Genomic DNA, 22,714 nt, shown 5'->3' with positions numbered 1-22,714 from the left:
CTGAACAACAGCAACAACAGAGCTACTATATGACCCTACAGTCTCACTCCTAGGCAAACATCGAGAGAGACACATGGTCTCAAAGGATACATGCACCTCGACGTTCACTGCAGCACTGTTTACAACAGCCAAGACATGGAAACAACCTAACTGTCTGTTGATAGAGGAATGGATAAAGATGATGTGGTACCTATATACAATGGACTACTACTCAGCAATTACAAATAATGAAATAATGTCACGTGCAGTGACATGGATGGGCCTAGAGACTGTCATATTGAGTGAAGCAACTCTGACAAAGAAGAAATATCATATGACATTCCTTATATGAATCCAAAAAGAAATGATACAAATGAACTTTACAAAACAGAAACAGACTCACAAACTTAAGGAAAAATTTATGGTTGCCAGTGGGGTAAGGATGGGGTAAGGGATAGTTAGGGAAGTTGGGATCGACATGTACACATTGCTGTATTTAAGATGGATAACCAACAAGGTCCTACCATACAGCACAGAGAACTCTTCTCAGTGTTATGTGGAGGCCTGGATGGGAGGGGAGTTTGTGGGAGAATGGATACACGTATATGTTATGGCTGAGTCCTTTTACTATCCACTTAAAACTACTGCAGCACTGTTAATTGACATATAGGCAATAAAATGTTTCAAAAAAATAAAGGCAAAGAAACAACAAAGTCATGTTGCAGAACATGTTGTCCTATTGTATAAAACAAGTAACTGAACAGGACAGACAGCCCATAAACAGACCGCACATAAATATAAAAATAGACGGCAGGTCTATCCTCTTGCTAGATATTGCTAGGATGACTGGATATCCATGCAGTAAAAAATAGAACTTCACCTGTATCTCATAATATAGAGTAAAATCTCCTGTGCATCTCACAACCTATAGTAAAAGTAATTATAAAAGTTAGTTGAAAAGCAAAACAATAAGACTTTTAGAAGATAACATAGGATCTCCTTCCATGACCTTTCAACAGAAAAGTATTTCCTAAAATGTAATTCCATCCTATTTCTTGACAAGAGTGGTAATTAGTTACATAATTGGTCATATATTTAGATTTATGTACTTTTCTGAATTACATTTCACAATTAGAAAGATTAAAAATGTTCAAAAGGCAAATATTTTAGAATTAAAATAATATGAAAATCTCTAGTATATATTTAGAATTAAAATGATACAAAATTAGAAAATTACTTACTGGTTTTTGAAGTACAATGGGGTGATCAGGCAGAAAGTCTGGTTTTTTTCTGCAGATGGAAACACTTGAGAGCTTCAACAGGAAATCTCTGCTGTATTTGATTCTCTCTGTAGATATGGAACATCAAACATAATGTTATAAAGCACAGAGTCTCTCAGAACACCTTTGACTCATTTCTTACTGGATGTCAGTTATCAGTACATTATTTTGTAAAATAGTAAGTAGTTTTTACATAAAGGAGAAGGGAGGGGAAAAAACTCTGACAAACATCTAATGCCTCCAATTTTCCTTTTACATGCAAACAGCCAATTAACCATGGAAAATTTTCAGAAAATTGGAAGTACATGGCTTCTTTAATCTGGTTATTCACAAGTAGTAGAGAAATCTTATAAAATATAGCAAGTACAATACCTATTGGGCAATTCATATCCTGCCAAAATGGAACTCTAATAAGCCTACCTTTATTTTTTGTATTAACTTATGAACAATTCATATAATCAACATGAATTCAAGAAACATCTATTGTATACCTACTGTGAATCAAGGACTATTTGAGATAATGGTGACAAAGCTACAAGATAGGATCCCTAACTTTAAGGGGAAGAATGATTCAAATATCTGCAGATTTCTCATCAGAGACTACCCCAGTCTTGGTCTATATTAGACATTTGCTGGGCCAGAAATACTGGAGCTGTAATTTTTAAAATGCTAACAGAAAAGGATTGGCAACCGAGATTTCCATATTGTGAAATAATAGGAAAAATATATACTACTCTGGTTCCTGGTACAGAGATTCTTTTCTTTGTAATTTCCTAAGTGATAAGAAAACTAGGAGCATCTTTCGTTCTAATATTTGTTACTTGACTCTGGGTTCCTAACACAGAGCTCCTAAATTCCTTAAAATTTTCTGGGTGATTTGGTCTTCTGTTCTAATGAGATGATTCTTGGTGGGATCCTGGGTAGTGGTTGGTCAGCTGGAAGACAAAGCAATGATGAGAAGCATGGACCTTTCAGCCACACTCCTACATCCTCTGAAGGGGACAGGGGTTGGAGACTGAGTTAAAGATAAATTGTGCCTATGTGATGAAGCTTCCAAAAAAAATCCCCAAATTACAAGGTTTGGGGGCTTCCCTGGTGGCTCAGTATTAAAGAATCCACCCATCAATGCAGCAGATGTGGGTCTGATCCTAATCCAGGAAGATCCCACAGCCCGCAGAGCAACTAGGCCCGTGCACAGCTATTGAGTCTGTGCTCTAGAGACCGGGAGCCACAACTGCTGAAGCCCGTGCACCACAGAGCCCGTGCTCAGCAACAAGAAAGGCCCCGCAACTAGAAGCCCACGCACTGCAACTCGAGAGTAGCCCATGCTTGCTGCAAACAGAGAAAAGCCCATGCAACAGTGAAGACGCAGCACAGTGAAAAATAAATACATGAAAATTTAAAAACAAACCTGTTTAAGAAAAAAAGTGCAGGCTCTGGAAAGTTTCCAGGTGGGTGAACACATCCATATACCAGAAGAATGATTTTACCAAATCTGTGGGAAAGAAACTCTTGCACTTTGGTCCCTTCAAGACTTTGCTTCATGTATCTATTTGGCTATTCAGTTGTTTTCCTTTTATTTTTAAAAATTTTGTGGTTTTAAACTGGAGGATAATTATGTTACAATATTGTGATGGTTTCTGCCATATATCAACACAAATCAGCCGTAAGTATACATATGTCCCCTCCCTCTTAAACCTCCTCCCCACCTCCATTACCATCCCACACCTGTAGGCTGTCACTGACCATGGGCGCTGGGTTCCCTGCATCATACAGCACGTTCCCACTGGCTATATATTTTACATATGGTAATGTATATGTTTTAATGCTACTCTCTCATATCATTCCACCCTCTCCTTCCCCCACTGTGCCAAAAAGTCTGTCCTTAAAAAAACTTGGCTTAAAACTCAATTTTCAAAAAACTAAGATCATGGCATCCAGTCCTATCACTTCATGGCAAATAGATGGGGAAACAATGAAAACAGTGCCAGACTTTATTTTTGGGGGCTCCAAAAATCACTGAAGATGGTGACTGCAGCCATGAAATTAAAAGACTCTTGCTACTTGGAAGAAAAGCTATGACCAACCTAGACAGCACATTAAAAAGCAGAGACATTATTTTGCCAATAAAAGTCCATCTATTCAAGGCTATGGTTTTTCCAGTAGTCATGTATGGATGTGATGAGCTGGACCATAAAGAAAGCTGAGTGCTGAAGAATTGATGCTCTTGAACTGTGATATTGGTGAAGACTCTTGAGAGTCCCTTGGACTGCAAGGAGATCCAACCCATCCATCCTAAAGGAAATCAGTCCTGAATATTCACTGGAAGGACCGATGCTGAAGCTGAAACTCCAGTACTTTGGCCATCTGATGCAAAGAACTGATTCATTTGAAAAGACCCTGATGCTGGGAAAGATTGAAGGTGGGAGGAGAAAGGGACAACAGAGGATGAGATGGTTGGATGGCATCACCAACTTGATGGATATGAGTTTGAGTTAACTCCAGGAGTTGATGGACAGGGAAGCCTGGCGTGCTGCAGTCCATACAGTCGCAAAGAGTCAGACATGACTGAGCAACTGAACTGAACTGATGATTGCACGATACTGTACATTTATAATAGCTTAAATGATGAGTTTTACTTCAAGAAAAAAGATACCTAAGTAATGCAAAGAGGATGTCTTCAGACAAAAACAGTAAAATTCATTCCAAGACAACAGCTTTATAGTAGTACTGAAGAGGAATTAATCCATACTGGAACCGGATAATGGAGTAGTCTAAAAGAAAAGTCATCTCCAGGGAAAAAAATACCAATTCATACATTTTACCATAAGGAAAATATAGGTAAGTGTGGCAGAGTTACTGGAGCAATTGATGGGCAAAATTAACAATAGTTACATAGAAAAACAAGGTGAACATGAGCTCCAGAAAAAAGGATGGATTTTATGAAACAGGTATGCACTTTTCAGTTGCTGCTACTGCTGCTAAGTCGCTTCAGTCGTGTCCGACTCTGTGCAACCCCATAGACGGCAGTCAACCAGGCTCCCCTGTCCCTGGGATCCTCTAGGCAAGAATACTGGAGTGGGTTGTCATTTCCTTCTCCAGTGCATGAAAGTGAAAAGTGAAAGTGAAGTCGCTCAGTCGTGTCCAACTCCTAGCGACCCCATGGACTGCAGTCTACCAGACTCCTCTGTCCATGGGATTTTCCAGGCAAGAGTACTGGAGTGGGCTGCCATTGCCTTCTCCACTTTTCAGCTAAGCTACTGCAATTACACAGCTATATATAATATAAAGAGTGATGATACTCTAACTGAAACTCAAGTAACTATATGGTGGAGAGGGGGTAGATAGAAGGGCTGAAGAAATGAGGGGACTGATGTGGAAGATATAAAGTCTCATCTTCCAAAAGAGGTTGTCAAAATATAATATAGAAATGAAAAATATAGAAACAATTTAAATATTTTATTTAGAATATGGAGTTAAGTACTAGAAGAAAATGTTAACAGGGTTTAATTACATGTAAATTACATATATAGATTGGAAAATTTGGAAATGACATTAATAAAAAACCTTTATTTTATTAAAAAGTTGCTAGGGTGGGAGAGACTATCGGTTTTTCCCAAGAGCAGTTCTTCCTTTCCGCTTCAGTGACAGCTAGCTGGTTGCAGAGCTAAAGATCACATTTTCCAGTCTGCTTTGCACAGCATGACTAAGTTCCAGTCAAGGAGACATTAAGTAGAAGTTATATACGTAACTTCTGAGTCATAGTTTTAAGAACCTTCTTCCTCCCTACTTCCTTCCAGATGGCTAGAAAGAGAATGTGATGGCTGGAGCAGAGGCATTCACCTTCGGCATTAAGATGGAAGCCACGTATTAAAGATGGTAAAACCAAGGACAGTTTAATACTGGAGCTAGTAGCAACTTCACAGAACCGAATTAATATACCAGCTTAAAATTTTACATATTACAGAAGATATAGAAATAAACTTCTGTCTTGTTTGTCACTGTAATGATAGTCTGTTTAGAGCAGTCAAACCTATAATTTGTAATATACAGAAATCAACCAAAAGAATATAATAAAATTTCTAATGTACGTAAGGTTTTCAGGTAAGCAAATATTAACTTTACATGAATGCTAAGAATCTCTTATGAAAGTTGGTAATTATGGTAAAAATTTACCTTTTTTAACTGGAGAATGATGTTGTTGTTCATTAAGACCTTGAGAAAAGGCTTGCATTCCATTCGTCTTACACTATTGATAGAAGAAAAAATACACTTTTTATCTAAGATTTTAAAATTTTATATAACACTTTGTTTTTAATCCACTTTGAGTTTATTCTTGCACATGTTGTTAGGAGTATTATAATTCCATTCTTTTACGTGCAGCTGTCCGGTTTTCCCAGCACCATTTATTGAAGACTGTCTCTTCTCCACTGCATAGTCTTGCCTCCTCTGTCACAGATTCGGTGACTACAGGTGCCTGGGCTTATCTCTGGGCTTTCTACCCTGGCCCACTGATTTGTATTTCTGTTTTTGTGACAGTACAATACTGTTTTGATGACTACAGCTTTGTAGTATAGTCTGAAGTCAGGGTGCTTAATTCCTCCAACTCCATTTTTCTTTCTCAAGATTGCTTTGGCTATTTGGGTCTTTTGTGTTTCTATACAAATTGTGTGTGTTAGTTAACGTGATTGTGGTAATCATATCACAATGTATATTAAATCATCAGGTTGGATACCTTTAAGTGTATTCAATTTGTATTTGTCAACATATCTGAATAACGTTGAAAAACAGTAAATTTATTCTATCATGCCTATACATATTAATCACTGAAAATGGAGATAATTTCAAATCTTTCATAGTATTTAAGAAAATACACCTACTAAATTTTCTAAAGTGTCTTATCTCATTAAATTGTCATAGTCTTACAAGGAAATGAGGCAAGCATTATGATCACCATACTACAGGAAAGGGAAATCAAGGCAAAAAGTGTTTAGTAACAAATCCCGAAGTATACAGATAAGAGGTAGTTGAGATAGCTTCTGAAACTGATGGCTACTGCACATAGTTATTAAGGATGTGCATCTAAAGGGGCACCACTCACAGCATAGATATGGCAGATTTCCTTCCAGATGGCAGCGAAGTATCTTAACAAAATCTGCATTTTTGTATAATTTTCTGTTCCTCTTCTAATTCTTGTAAAGGCACCAAGTGGGTAGCAGTAGACTTTGAAAACCCACTCATTTGTCAAAAACAGAGTGCTTATTACATGACTGACACTGTGCTTTGTACTGGGAATACAAAGATGAACATGGCATCCCAGGATTCATTTTTGGAGGACTCACAAACTAAAAGGTAGGCAGAAAAATAAAATACTAAATTGCAATAAAACTTGAGAAGTTCTTTAAATAAAGATATGCAGAAAGTGCAATGGGAGGAAGGGGTATTAAATCTGACTTAGAAATTTCAGGAAAGGCTTTACATAGGAAATGATGCATAAACAATACTTATAGGGTTAATAGGAGTTAGAACTGGATGCTGACTGAAAAAATGTATGTTTATTGAAGAAAAGCAGCCTTGGGCTGGAAAGCATGGTGCTAAACGGCTAGCTTAGGGGATGAAAAAAGTTGAATAGGCTTGAGTAAAGCAAAATAAACACCAGGCTTTTTCCCCCAAGGCAAGGCATTTTGCAATCTGCAGTAAAACACCCCATCTGCATGCCCAGGTATTCTACTGAGCCTCCACTCTTCTAGCAAAAATGTTTCCAGCCCCTCTCATTCATCTTACACAATTGCACACCACTGAGATAAAGGAAGGAGAACAGGAAGAGACAAATTCATATCAACATCCATTTCAGGGTGAAAATTTAAAGAGGAAGATTTATAAATAATATCAAAAGACAAAATCTAAACAGGAAAAATACTCTTAAAGAGCTAATTTCTGTAGTATGAAAGAGCTCCCAGAAAACAATGGAGTCTATAAAAAAAGAATGGGCAAAGGCCTTGAAATGGTGAATACAGATGAAAGGAAATTCATATTACTCTTGAACAGATCAAAAATGGCCACAAATTCTTGACATTTTCTCATCTCTCCATTGAATCTGAGCAAGATCCGTGACTGCTCAAGACCAATCTAAAAATGACAGGCTAAAAATGACAATCTAAAAAAGACAGGCTGGTCTCCAGGCCTTAGTCTTGAAGCCTAGACATTGTGCTGTAAAGAGCCCAAGCCCTTTGGAGAGGCCATTTGTAGGGGCTACCTCCAGTCTACGGGGGCAGCTAAACTCTAAACCAAGATCCAGTATCAACTACCAACCACGTGAGTGAGCCATCGGGCCATCCAATCCCATCAAGACTTTAAAGCACTCCAGGCCTAGACGCTATCTGACTGCAATCACATTACTGAGAAATGGCCATCGAAACCCACTAAGGCCACAGACCCATGAAAGATAATAATGAGTTGTTAAGTCAATGTTTTCAAGTAATTTTTGTGAGGTAATAACAACAACAACAAAAAAAACAGACTAAAAGAAGTTGTTCAGGCAGAAGGAAGGTAATGCCAGACATTAAACATAGATTCACATAAAGAAATTAAGAGTGCTGGAAAAGGAATAAATGAAGGTTAAAATAAAATTCATTCTTATATTTTAAAAAATTATTTTAAAAGATAGTATACAAAAGAAAAAATTAGTAACAATGTACTGTGCATTTATAGTACAAGCTAAAGTAAAATTCTGACAGTAGAGAAAAATGGGAGGGAATATGCTACAAAAAGGTTATGAGACCTAAGAAGTGAGTTTAACAAGGTCAATGTACAAAAATCAATAGTATTTCTGTATTCTAGCATCCAAAATGTCGAATTTGAAATTTATAAAAAAAAGTACCACTTACTTACAATAGTATAAAAAAATAAAAAATTCTTATAAGTTTGACAAGAGTTCAAGATCCCTATGCTGAAAAATACAAAGCACAGAGAGAAATGTCTTGCTTATGGATCAGAAGACAATATTAAGATGGTAATTCTTTTCAAACTAACTTTCAAACAACCAGAATTCCAATAAGCCTTTTTGGTAGAAATTTACAGGTTCACTTAAAATTTCTGTGGAAATGCTGAGGACCCAGAATAAGGGAGATAAATCTGAAAAACTATAAAGTTAGTGAATTTTCATTATCTGACTTGGCTACAAGTCTGTAAAGTTTGATGTGGACCTAAAGATACGTAATCTAGGTAATCTAGTGTAAAGCAAGATGGCTATAGTTGACAATACTTCATTGAATACTTGAAAGCTGCTAAAAGAATAAATCTTAATGTTCTCACTACAACAAAAACAACAACAAAACAGTGATTATGTAAAATGAAGAATATGTTAACTAAACTCATTGTGGTAAACATTTTGCAACATAAGCAGGTATCAATCAAATCATCACATTCTATACCCTAAACTTACACAATGTTATGTGTCAATTATATATCAATAAAGCTGGAGTAAACACATTATGAATCAGTAGAACATAATGAAGTTTAGCAATAAACTCACACATGTATGATATACTGATGTCAACAAACTCTCATGATTCAGTGAAAGAAAGGTATACACCCAAACAGTAAAAACATGCAAAAGATTTGATCAGACAATTCACCAGAAAGAAAAAAAGAAAAGAAAAAGACAGATGGTAAATAAACTAATGATAAAATGCTCAATCTCATTAATCATTAGGGGAATGCAAATATAAAGTACAATGGGATACAACTACTCACACACTAAAACGGCTAAAAATTAAGAATGACTATACTAAGTGTTAACAAGAACGTGAAATAACCGGGACACTCATACACTACTGGTGGTACAACCACTCTGGAAAACATTTTAGCAGTTTCTAAACCAATTTAACATGATTCATCAATTCCACTCCTGGTTATTCTGTGTATGTATACACAAAGGCTTGAACACAACTATCCACAGAGCATTATTCATAATATTTATCATAATAAATAAACTATCCTATATATTCATACAGCAGAATACTATTACAAATTTAAAAGAAAATCACTACCAATACCTACAACATGGAAGAATCTCAAAAACATTATGCTGAGCCAAAAAAAAAAAAACCACCTAACACCAAAGAATTATATTGTGTGATCTCATCTATATGAAATTTTAGAGCAGCCAAAACTAATTTATAGCTAAAGAAAGCAGACGAGCAGATGCCTGGAGCAGGAGGGAGCACTGGGATTAATGGAAGTGGAAATAGTAAATGACTGAAAAGGAATAAAAGAGCACTTCTGGGGAAGCTGAAAATGTTCTACAGTTTCATTGTGGGGTTGGATACATGAGGTATATATTGATCATTTGTCAAAACCCATTGAACCAATGGATTCATTTTACCATATGTAAATTATGCCTTAACAAAGTTGGTTTAAAAAATACAAACAGTTGGTAAAAAGTGTCCTTCATTAAAAATCATGTGATATCTCTGACATAGGTTCTGGTAGCTTTTGCATTACACTTGAAGCAGCAGACAAAATTTTAAGCTTAGAAGTAAATCTAATTTATTCTGTATAAGGTTTTGCAATATTAACATACTCCTTTTTACTTATAAAGCTTTCAAAAGGTCAAGGGTTCCAAAGAAAGTTATTATACAATATTCTTACTGTATTAAGTAGGTAAATTTTCACTGCTGGGATAGATTAAACAAAACATTACAATGGCTTAAAAATTTATATAAAGCAAGAATAATTAAGATATCAAGGTACTGACACAGAGATACACAAACAGATCAATGGAAAAGCAAAGTCCAGAAACAATCCCTATTTATATAAAGATTTATACAGTAAAGATGGCATAAATCTATATGGAATGAATATTCAATGAATTGTACTTTACAACTGACTATATGAAAAAAAATTTATTTTATTTATATCACATAAAAATTAATTTCAGGTAGATTATACACCTAAATATTAAAGTAAAACTTTAAACTTTTTAGAATATGTAGGAAAAATGTCTTTTTAGCTTAGGGCAGGGAAGACTTCATAAACAATGACACAAAAAGGGAAATCATAAAAAAATTGATACTATGACTACATAAAGATTTTAAAATTTGAAAAAAGAAACACACAAAAATAAACAATTCTTTCACAGACCAAGAAAAATGGGCAAACAATATGGAGTGATAAATCACAAAAGAGAAAATCCAAATGGCCAAATTAAACATTAAAAAAAAAAAGATGCTGCATTTCAAAGTAATAGAGAATTAAAAATTAAAACCAAGACAGACACATTTCTTACAAATTAAACATGAAAAAAGTAAAAGTTTGACAGTAACAAGGTAAGGTTGTAGAAAAATCAGAGTGCTTAATGCATTGCTTGTACAAATCATTCTGGAGGGTAATCTGACAGTATATAGCAAATCTACTCCAGGTTTATATTACAGAAGACCTTTCAAACATGTATAAAACATAACATACAGATGGATGTTTATTATATAATAGCATTTATTATAAAATATTTCTATTATAAAATATAAACAAGGGTCATATCTGTCAACAAAAAAATGGAACAAGAAATGTGGTAGCTTTACATACAAACAAGTCTATTTGTTATAGTAAAAGTACTAATACATTCATGGAAACAATGACAAATTGAGGATACTTATCCTGGGGAAGTACAGAAAGCAAATGGGAAGGTTCAGGGATATACAAGTGTTTTTAACTATATATGTAAGATTTATTTTAATTTTCTAGAATAAAACAAAATATTGAGATTTGAAAATGGTGAGCAATGGGCATAATGAGTATTTTATTCTCTTAAGTGTATGCCTGAAATATATCATAACCTATTAAAGTATATGATGCATTTAATATAGTACCTGACACACAAGAGCAATCTAACAAATTCTACTTTTCAGTCTGCAATGCTTCATTTTTTTATAACTTCTAAGACTTACTCTGCTAACTCCACTTTGTAAGTACTGGGTGTTGCATGGATATTCATTCTGAAAGTTGAAAGGGAATACTGCTCCTGTTAGGAGAGAGGAAAAAAAACTGTTTTAAATACTTATTACTTCAATAAATGGTATAATACCACCTAAAAAAACCTTAAGTATCTAAGATATGCTAGGCACTGTTCTGAAATGTTTTCTGAGAGTTCATTTACTCAACACAATGAAATGTCAGCTACTGTGTTAGGAGATGGGTTTATAAAAATGAAAAAAGTTCAGAGATAAAAGATTTCATAGCCTATTTTTTAAAACAAGCTCATAAATAATGATTATAATAACAATAAGTTATGTGACAGGTACAGAGAAGATACCAGGGGAGAGAAGACCGGGCTTTGGGCATATCAACTAAGGCTTAACAAAAGGAAATAATTCAGTCTGGGTCTTGAAGAAAAAGTAGATTTCTTTGGGGATGTGAGTTGCCCCTAGAGTACAGAAGTATGCTTTAATGCTAAAATTAATTTCTGATTTACCTAACTTTTCTGCTCAATAAACCCCTACTCCTGTCCACATCTTAAGAGGACATAACGAAATGAGAGATCAGGGCTACCAGCCCACTTCTACCTACCGCTAAAACAGCCTTCAAGGGAAAGAATCTGTGAAAAATGGAATCTGTACAAATGAGGGAGGGAGGGATACTGTATCAAGGCTAGTCACACAAACAAGTAGCTGACAATGGTTTTATTTCCTTTGCTTTAGGACAAAATGAGACTTGGCCCTTTACAACTGCTTCTTCAGTGTACCAGAAGAATGCTGAATCACATCAGCATCGCTAAACTATGGTCCAGAAGATCTCTTTATTTCATTTTGTCTGTCCTAAGTCACAGCTATCTGCAGAGGAAACATGAACAAAATGTAGACAATCTTCTCTGTAGGAGCCAAAGATGGAAGAGCAAGTGGACTGAGGATCTGTCATTTCTATCTTTTCCGCTTCATCTTTGTAATCAATACAAGTGCTATGTTTTCCCTTTTCTAAGTAGCCAGTTACTCAGTTGAACACTAAGCAGAGTTAAAGTAATTTTTATACACATATATGTAAAAATAAGTATATACAGCTAGTAATGAAAAAGAATAAAAAGTTATTATTCCAATTTGGAATTTCACGAATTTGTCCAAAAGTTTGGTATTATGGGCAAGAGAAAATATTTTAATTTTAGAAAATTTAATTTTAGATTTCCTGAAAAATTAAGACTTTCTGTTCAGCTAAAGTACAGCCCTAATCTGTAAGTGTTGCTTTGGACTAATTTTTTCAATTAGGTATATTTTTAAAAGGCTAATGATCTCTCCAGCATGACTGCTTGGCAGTGATCAAAATCACAGGACTTGATTTGCACTGAGAGTATCATTCTGAGCATAAGCAGTTGTTAACCATGAAAATGAGACAAAAAAAATAAAAATCCATGAGTTGCTCTTAAGCAAAAAACTGTTCTTCCCATCTTTGCTGGTCTGGTAGACTATGGACTAGTAGACCATTAAGAATCCATTTCTTAATGCAAGTCAAAACCATAATGAGGTACCACTTCACAGGTCAGAATGGCCATCATGAAAAAATCTATAAATTATAATTGCTGGTGAGAGCAATTCCAATCACTGTTGGTGGAAATGTAAATGGATGCAGCCACTATGCAAAACAGTATGCTCCTGGTGCTGCTAAGTCGCTTCAGTCGTGTCCGATGCTGTGCGACCCCATAGACGCACCAGGCTCCTCGGTCCCTGGGATTCTTTAGGCAAGAATACTGGAGTGGGTTGCCATTTTCTTCTCCAATGCATGCACGCATGCTAAGTCGCTTCAGTCGTGTCCGACTCTGTGTGACCCTATGGACAGCAGCCCACCAGGCTCCTCCATCCACAGGATTCTCTAGGCAAGAATACTGGAGTGGGTCGCCATTTCTTTCTCCAATGCAAAACACTATGGAGGTTCCTTAAAAAACTAGAGCCATCTTATGATCCAGCAATCCCTCTCCTGATTATGTATCCAGAAAAGACAAAAACTCTTTACTTTGAAAAGATACATGCATCCCAATGTTCACAGCAGCACTATTTATAATAGCCAAGACACGGAAATAACCCAAGTGCCCACTAACTAATGACTGGCCTAAGAAGATGTGGTATATATACACAGAAGAATAATACTCAGCCATAAAAAGCATGAAACATTGCCATTTACAGCAGTATGAATGGACCTAGAGAATAGTATGCTTAGTGAAGTCAGTCAGATAAAGACAAATATTATATGATACGATTTTTATGTGGAATCTAAAAAATAATACAAATAAATCTATAGGCAAAACAGAAATAGACTCACAGACACAGAAAACAATCTTATGGTTATCAAAGTGGAAAGGGAGGAGCAAAGGGATAAATTAGGAGTATGGGATTAACAAACTATTATACATAAAACAGAAAAGCAATAAGGATTTGCTATATAGCACAATTATGTTCAGTATCTTATAATAACCTATAATGGAAAATAATCTGAAAATATATATATGTATAGGTGTATATACATATATATGTGTGTGAAAGTCACTCAGTCATGTCCGACTCTTTGCGACCCCATGGACTATACAGTCCACGGAATTCTCCAGGCCAGAATACTGAAGTGGGTAGTCTTTCCCTTCTCCAGGGGATCTTTCCAACCTAGGAATCGAACCCAGGTCTCCTGCATTGCAGGCAGATTCTTTACCAACTGAGCCATCAGGGAAGCCCATATATATATATAAAAAACTGAATCTGAATCATTGCTGTATACCTAAAACCAACACAGTATTATAAATCAATTATATACATCAATAAAAAAAGAATCCCTTCTCATTGGTTATACTTCTAAATTCTTCAGAGATCACTGGTTTTCATTATCTTTAAATATCCACCATAAACTATTTATGTATTTTATACATATATTATTTATTTATTATTTGGTCTTTCAAAAACTAATTAGCTATTAGCCAATTAATTTTTTAAATGTGGATACCAGACTCACCAGGGGGAGAACTCAGATGACGAACAGGTCTTGCTGGTTGAAGTGGTTTACCAATCAACTTTTTGGTTTCCATTATCATAAAGATCTTGAGGTTCCATACTTTAGGAGGGAAAAATACAAATTGCTTTAACACATACACAAACAAAACAATGACATTACCACCATATGACCCAGCAATCCCAGTCCTAGGCATGTACCCTGAGGAAACCAAAATTGAAAAAGGCACATGTATCCCACTGTTCATTGCAGCACTATTTACAATAGCTAGAACATGGAAGCAACCTAGATGTCCATTGACAGATAAATGGATAAAGAAGTTGTGGTACATATACACAATGGAATATTACTCAGCCATAAAAAGGAATGCATTTGAGTCAGTTCTGATGAGGCGGATGAACCTAGAACCTATTTTACAGAGTGGAGTGAGTCAGAAAAAGAAAGATAAATATCATATTCTAACATATATATATATATGGAATCTAGAAAAATTGTATTGAAGAATTTATTTACAGGGCAGCAGTGGAGAAACAGACATAGAGAATAGATTCATGGACATGGGGAGAGGGGAGGAGAGGGTGAGATGTATGGAGAGAGTAACATGGAAACTTACATTACCATATGTAAAAATAGATAGCCAATGGGAATTTGCTGTATAGTTCAGGAAACTCAAACGGGGGCTCTGGATCAACCTAGAGGGGTCGGGTGGGGAGGGAGATGGGAGGGAGGTTCAAAAGGGAGAGGATATATGTGTACCTATGTTTGATTTATGTTGAGGTTTGACAGAAAACAACACAATTCTGTAATGTAATTATCCTTCAATAAAAAAATAAAAGAAAAGAGGACAAAAAAAAACACAGAACTTACAATAAAAAAATCATGACATTCATTTGAAGATAACTATTTTATAAATTAAAGTGGAAAACACAAACACAAAACAAGAATTTAAAATAACCTGCAACAACCAGAGACCCATTTCAGCATGTCACAATTGAATATTCCCTCTTTAAAACATTTCCCTCTCTTAACTTCCCTCTTTTCTATAGGTTTTATTTCCTATTTCTTGACTGTCTCTCTTAACTTCTTTAGATGATTGCTATTTTTCTCCAGTTAAATTTAGGGATTAGTCCAAATTTGGCTTTGATTTTCCTAGTTATTTTCATCTGTTTTCATGACTGCAACTACCTAACTACATAATAAGTATGCCGCTATTTACCCATCTGCGTCTACCTCTCGTTCAAATAATGTGACATGGGTAAATGGTTTCCTGTGCGTGACACAGGGATGTTGGCTTCCGTTTCTATCATTAATAATTCAGGAGGTGTGATCACCTCCTGAAGTATATTATTACATTAACTATCTTTCTAACTGCCAAAAGATATTCCCATTTATATCTTATAGTAGTACCTTAAATTCAACATATCCAAAATTAAATTCATTACTTTGACTCCAAAGATGTCCCTCCTGTTGTATTCCTTAAATTTATCTAAATTAGAGCCCCTTACCATAATCAATCTCTAATTCCATTCTGCTACCAAAATATCACTCAGATCTATTTTCTTTACTCCTACTACTACTCTTTTAGTCACCCAGTAGTTCCTACTGTATCTCCCTGAACACCTAGTCTGATTTAATTAAATACTGCCTTTCCCTATGTACCTCTGTACCTGGGACAAAATTAATATGGCCACATCATGGCACTTAGAGAACACTGTACTATACTATATACTAAACTATGATGGCTGATTTGTCTTCCATACTAACAAAAGCGAGAGACAGATTCTTCTCAAAGTGAGGAACAGTATTTTCATTCCTCCTGTGTCCCTTGCAACTAACTCAGTACTTGGACTGGATCCAAAATAGGTGCAAATCAAGCATTCGCTGAACAAATGGGAGAATACAGCTTCTTCTCTCTCCAAATTATGATCCCATTACACACATATCTGCTTCAAAAACTTTAGTTCCCCATGACCTGCTGAATTATTAAGAATAGAAACATGAGCCAACATCCACGTTTCATGCACAGTAAACAATTAACTATGCCACATTATTTAATATTCAGAACAACTTTATAAATCAGGCACTATTAATAGAGCTCAGGTCTTGGGTCAGCCTACCTGGGTTCTTATCATAGCTCTACCACCTAGTTATATAATTATGGAAAACAATAACCCCTACCTCCTAGGTTTGAGGACTACACAAGAAAATCTGTATAAATCATTAGCACAGTGCCTGCTACATCGTAAGAGTTCAGTAAATGTTAGTTTTATAATTTTTTAAACCTCATTTTCCAGATAATGTTTAGAGAAATTAGGTAACTTGCCCCAGGACATGAGTCTAGAAAGTGGCATATATGCTCATCCCCATACATACAGAGTGAACACCCTTCAGTCAAGCTAGCTCCTTCCTCTCTTTCCACCCCTGACACAGGCAGAACTGTCCAGGTTTCATTAAGTACCCTTCTTATGTGTTCACAAAGCACCCTTGTACCCTCTTCCAGTGTGGTATTTATTACATTAGCTGACTATAAAATCATAGCTCCATCACTCTCTCTAAGAGCTAGCACAGCAACTAATATACAGCATCTCTCTAAGAGCTGCCATAGTGTCTAATATACACTACATGTTCAATAAATTGTTGATTTCATAAATGTTATTATGTTTCACCATTTATCTATAAACTCAGGTTTTCTGGTGTTCCCTCACTCTTTCGGCTGCTCTTCTTTCAATACTAACACTAAATAAAATAGTTCATGTGAAGTTCTCTGTGTGGGCTTACTCGCTCAGTCCTGTCTGACTCTTTGCAACTCCATGGACTGTAGCCACCGGGCTCCATTGTCCATGGGATTCTCCAGGCAAGAATGCTAGAGTGGGTTGCCATGCCCTCCTCCAGGGGATGTTCCCAGCCCAGGGATTGAACCCAGGTCTCTCACATTGCAGGTGGTTTCTTTACCATCTGAACCATGAGGGAAGCCCCAAAATACTGGAGTAGGTAGCCTATACCTTCTCCAGGCGAACTTCCTGACCCAGGAATCCAACTGGGGCATCACACATTGTAGTCAGATTCTTTATCAACTGAGCTACCAGGGAAGCTCAGATGAAGCTCACATCAAGTTCTCTAGTTCCTAACAAATGGTTGGTAGTAAAATAACAAGAATAGTAACAATAATAATGATTTTCTTTCTCTCTCCAGTGGCCCATATTGTAATTTGACTATAAATTTTTCTAAAATATATCATACAAAAAATCTATTACAAGCCTAACTGATTAGACAATTGAAGTAAAAAAAAACTGACTTTGTGTATCTTAGTAGCTACAACACAATCAGTTTTACTAAATATATCTATAAATTTAAATGCCTCCTATTTAATGAAAATTTTCTGATGTTTGAATGGATCAAAAGTTTTCCAAATTTTGATGCCTATCAAGATGAAGTCAAAAGTAAAACTCCACCAGATTTTCACTTAATTTTCCAGAAACTGATTGTAACCATATGATCTTGAGCAGAAGTTGGTCTAAGTGACTGTTTCCCTAAGTATAAAATGGGGTTAATCACTTTACACACGAAAGAAATGCTTTCATCTAATTCCTTTGGACATAATTCAAGTGTTAACGTCATAAATTTATAAACAACCTCTCAAAGTTAGCAATGATAACTAAGCACAAAATAGTTACTTTTTCTTGAAGTTTGGAGAAAAGCAAATCTGACACAAAGAGCCGATTCATTGGAAAAGACCCTGATACTGGGAAAGACTGAAGGCGGGAGAAAGGGACGACAGTAGATGAGATGGTTGGATGGCATCATTAACTCAATGGACATGAGTTCAAGCAGACTCTGGGAGACAGAGGACAGGGAAGCCTGGCGTGCTGCAGCCCATGGGGTTGCAAACAGTCAGACATGACTGAGCAACTGAACAACAACAACCCAAGTTAGCACCCATCTAGATTTGTATTTCAGCATGGTGATTAACAACCTTCTAAACAAAACTAATGCTGTATGTATTTGTTGACATTACAACTTTGATATAATAGGAAACAAAAAAAGTATATGAAGAAAAAAAATCACTTTATTGATTGAATATTTTCTATGTGAAAGAGATATTTTAACATCGACCTAAAAGCAATCTAATATTTCATTATTTAATATGCATCCTAACCATTTAAATTAGGAGCCTAATGTCAATACTAGTAGTAGTAACTTTCCATCCTATTCCCCATGAAAAGAGTACAATAGACTACTTTGGCACACACTTTTTTTTCATTGCTCAGCTGAAATTGAGTTGGTAGGTTGTAAAGTGTATTCCAGTTGCTGAGCAAAGCAAATCCACAGTATTCAAACTAGGGATTTTCAAGAGTTTAGGAGTTACAGAACTATTATATGAGTTTGCAATACAATAAATAAACAACAAAAAAAAAACTCACCAAAGATATTTCTGTACCCACCTACCCTTTCCCCTTTCAATCTGTAGTAGGAAAACCACTATAAATTGAGAGGCCTGGCGGGCGACAGTCCATAGCATCACAAAGAGTTGGACACCACTGAAGCAATTTAGCAAGCATGCACTCTTTCAATTTGTAGTAGGGAACTATAGCAAAGGCTCCAGATATATAAATTCACATCTCATATAATATTCTATTCAATATGATTTTTTTTAAGTAAACTATGCCTGCATAGAGACTGTGATATTATAGGAAATAAGTTTGGGATGCATACTACGTAACAGCATCATATCTTAAACAGTGTTATTAATGGAAAGGTAAGTACTTACCTTATATAATAAATAAGCAATTATTATTGTAAAACTGATCAAGCATCATAAAGAAGGACAGGGCTCCACAAACCAAAGCTTAATTCCTTTAATTTAATTCTTAAGAATTAATTAATTAATTCTCTTAAAAATTCTTAATTCTCTGAATTTTAATTGTGTTAAAAATAAAGACAGCTGAACTAAAAAATCAGTATGTAAAATAACTGCAGTCTTTAGCACACTCTATTGTAGAATTCCAAAAGTTTCCTTTGAAGCTACTGGTCCTACCTAGTGTAGGCATTTATGATATCAAATGTTACAAAGAATAGTTGTAAAAAAACATAATCTTACCTACACTACTGGGTAGCTTTGTGGGTCTGTCATACAGTTGTCTTTGAAATGTAAATATATAGTTTTGTGGTATAAATATTTCTTAAAGAACATTTTGATCCAATCTCAAAAATTCATATTAACTAACACATGCTGAGAAATGGTTATTAAAGTTTTTTTTCAAGTTCACACATATTTAACAAATCATCTTAAAAGGCCAAGTGAAATGTTGAGGTAGGTTCCTTCTATGCCCATTTTTAAAAGAATTTTAATCATAAATGGGAGCTGAGTTTTGTCAAAGGCTTTTTCTGGATCTATTGAGATAATCATATGGTTTTTATCTTTCAATTTGTTAAAATGGTGTATCACACTGATTAAGGCCAAGTGATATGAATAGAACACTGGTTTGCAAGTCAGGAAATCTGTATCACGGCTATTCTACATCTAGAATACTAATTATATCTTAGATTATTTCTTTTTAAAAAAATATGTTGAACTAAATATGAATCCTAAGGGCCCACCAACTCTGAAATTATAAATTAACCTAAAATTTTCTAGAATATAGTACCATAATAAGCATATATACTAATCAGATGGGCACAATTTCATTACCCAATATATGCTTTTCTTTTTTTAATTAAAACTTCATTTCTATGAGATCTTACTACATATTAAATGCTTTACATATACTACCTCATTTAATTTTGAGCCATACATTAACTGTTGCAGAAACTCATTATTAGTTTCTTTACAGATGAGAAACCTGAAGCTAAGAAAAATAAGAGAAATGCACAAGTTCACACAGTTAGTAACTGGTAGAAATGAGGTTCTGACTGTAAAGTTCATGCCATCGTCTCTACAGTTGTGTGTTTGGCAAGTAAAACACACCTGACTGTCCACTACCCCATGTGGATGGATAGTACTTATATGGAAAAAAATTATGAGAAGGAACATTTACATGTAGAAAACCTTCTGAATAAGTTGACGTGTGCTAATAATTTTCATTTCCTCAATTTTCAATTTTTCTTAGACTACTAAATATATTATGGAATTAATATGCTTTCCTCATTCTGCAGACATGGTACACTGCCATTCTAATCCATTAGATACTATACTTACTATGTACTATACTTAGAAACAGTATTATACTTAAAATAAACAACTTAAAGGCTAGATTTCTTTAGAAACTGCTGATGGTTCTGCTACAAGTATGAAATAAGAGCATATACAATTAAAGAAATATGCTGAGAGAAGTGAAAAGAACATGCTTTCGTTTATCTCATGTATATTTCCCATATAGGATTGTATCAGATAAGATTTAATCTGTTTTCAACTGCAAAATACCTCTTTTACAAAGTTACGATTTCTTAAAGCCAAATGCTGATGTAATTAAGCAGCATAAACTGATAGAGGAAAATACAGAGGACTAGAGGATAAACTAATTGTGACTTGAAAGACATTTTATATTCCACAAACTAGGTTGACATTATTTAGAAAAAATTAAATATCAAATATTTAAACTGAAATATCAGAAAGTTATAAGCCAAGAGTGTTCTGTTTTCTGTTTCATGCTTTCCGACAAAAAAAAAATTTTTTTCCTATAAAGTATCTTTTAACACAAATACAATTTAACATTTAGGTGGGATAAATTGTCCAGGTAATGCGTGTTGGTGGTTATCATAACTGAGGTAACTGTCCTTTTTAATAGTTTTATTTTTACAGCTCTGCGAAAATATCAGCAACTATACATTTTTGATAAAATATTATGTTGTACATCTGAAACTAACAAAATGTTGTATGTCAACTTTCGTAAAAACGCGTATCCTTACATACAAGTTGCACAGAACATCTTCAAAAACGGCTCATTAGCCATCTGATTTTCTTCTGTGAAGTGACCACATATGTCTTTGGTTTCTTTATTCTTACTGGGTTTTCTTTTCTTACAGAATATAATTTCGTGTAATTAATTATTCGTTTGCTCTTTATTATTAATAAAAACAACTAAAGTAATTTCAAAAAACAAAAGTTGGTCACGTTTAGCACGGACGATGCCAGGACACGGGAAACAGTCTTCAAACCATCCCACTTACCTACCACCAGGTCGCGGGGCAGGTGTCCATCTGGGGGCATTTTGTTTGTTTTATTTTTGTTTTATCAACATTCCTTCAGCAGTGTAACTCCCCGGGCCACTCGCCTCTCGCCCGGTTTCCCCCGCCCCAGCCCCCGCGCCTTTCCTGCCGACCTGCCCGCCCACTTCGCGCCCTAAGAGTCCGATCTTGGGGACCCTGTGGAGGCCTTGCCCGACTCGTCCCAGACCCCAGCCAGTCCTCTCCGCGTCACCCCAACTTGCCCCATGTCCGTCCTCGGAGACGGCGCCCACTCGCCGCCTCACTCTCCGGGGTCCTGATTTCTGCTCGCCTCGCAGCCCGTCCTCCCCGGCAACCTACCGCCTGAAGATCCTGGAGGATTTCGGGGCCGGCAGCCGCGTCGCGGCGCTCAGTCCAGACACGACCGCGGAGCGCCGGGGGTGCCCGTCCGGGAACGGCTCCGGCCGCTAGCTCGAGGCCGCGATTGGCAGCCGCGGGGGTGGGGCAGACGCCGGCCCCCAGAGGCGCGGGGCGGGCGCTGGGCGGGCGCGTGGCGCGCGCGGGGCGGAGCCTCGGGGGCCCGACCTAGCGCGCTGCCGCAGTCGGGCGGGAACCGAACCGTTAAACTGGCGGCGCGCGTTTTCCTGGACGTACGGGGCGCGAGGAGCCGACGCTGCCCCCTTTGGAGGTTGCGCCTGGCGACGAGGAGGCCGCGGGCGGCCTCTCTGAGGTGCTGACGGGCTCTCCCTGGACGGGGCGTGCCCGCATGAACAGCCTTCAGGACCCCAGCCGGCGGTCCGACCTGCCTGAGACGGGGAAGGGGCGAGGCAAGCTGCCGGCTCGGGGGGCCGGGCGGGGGCTCCAGGCCGCTTCTGTGAGCCAGGCCGCCTCTGTGAGCCAGGCCTCGGGCGCGCTGACGACTGCGCCCCTTCCGCGTCAGAGCGGCCCGTAGGCCCCGTGGGCGCAGCCCGCGCTGCCCCTGCCCTGAGTCTAAGCAGTGCTGAGACTAGGGCGGTCAGGGAGCAAGGGACACAGTTAACTTTAGACAGGCGTACACAGCACACACAGACCGCCATCTTGAAAGGAACAAAACTGGTTGAAGCGACTTAATCTGAATACGAATCCTCTGTTTTTAATCGTCACCTTTATTCTCTTCACTCATATTTTTCACAGTTGTTTTTGAGAGTCCCCTTTGTGGTCCTTTCACTCTACTAGGGGACGTGGAGGCAGAACACGGGTGAATAGGAAAATTCCTGTCATTACCCAGCTCACAATCTGGCGGGCCATGGGCCATGTGTGCCACGTGTTGGAAT

At 36.8% G+C, this 22,714-nt stretch overlaps 1 protein-coding gene across 1 annotated transcript in view; it reads right to left on the bottom strand.

Annotated features, from left to right (window-relative positions):
* Nucleotides 1-21,890, bottom strand: part of C14H8orf88 (chromosome 14 C8orf88 homolog) — a 30,930-nt gene extending 9,040 nt beyond the window's left edge. Inside the window, exons 1-5 of the mRNA XM_052651944.1 lie at nt 21,762-21,890; nt 14,241-14,339; nt 11,207-11,280; nt 5,436-5,508; nt 1,221-1,327 (exon numbers count right to left, since the gene is read on the bottom strand). Of these exons, the coding sequence (XP_052507904.1) occupies nt 1,221-1,327; nt 5,436-5,508; nt 11,207-11,280; nt 14,241-14,319 (333 nt within the window). The 5' untranslated portion in view covers nt 14,320-14,339; nt 21,762-21,890. The remainder of the gene's footprint in view (nt 1-1,220; nt 1,328-5,435; nt 5,509-11,206; nt 11,281-14,240; nt 14,340-21,761) is intronic.
* Nucleotides 21,891-22,714: the final 824 nt, after the last annotated feature.

This window comes from Budorcas taxicolor, chromosome 14 (assembly GCF_023091745.1).
Source record: "Budorcas taxicolor isolate Tak-1 chromosome 14, Takin1.1, whole genome shotgun sequence".
In the NCBI taxonomy this organism is placed as follows: domain Eukaryota; kingdom Metazoa; phylum Chordata; class Mammalia; order Artiodactyla; family Bovidae; genus Budorcas; species Budorcas taxicolor.
This window is presented reverse-complemented; position numbering and strand designations above follow the sequence as displayed.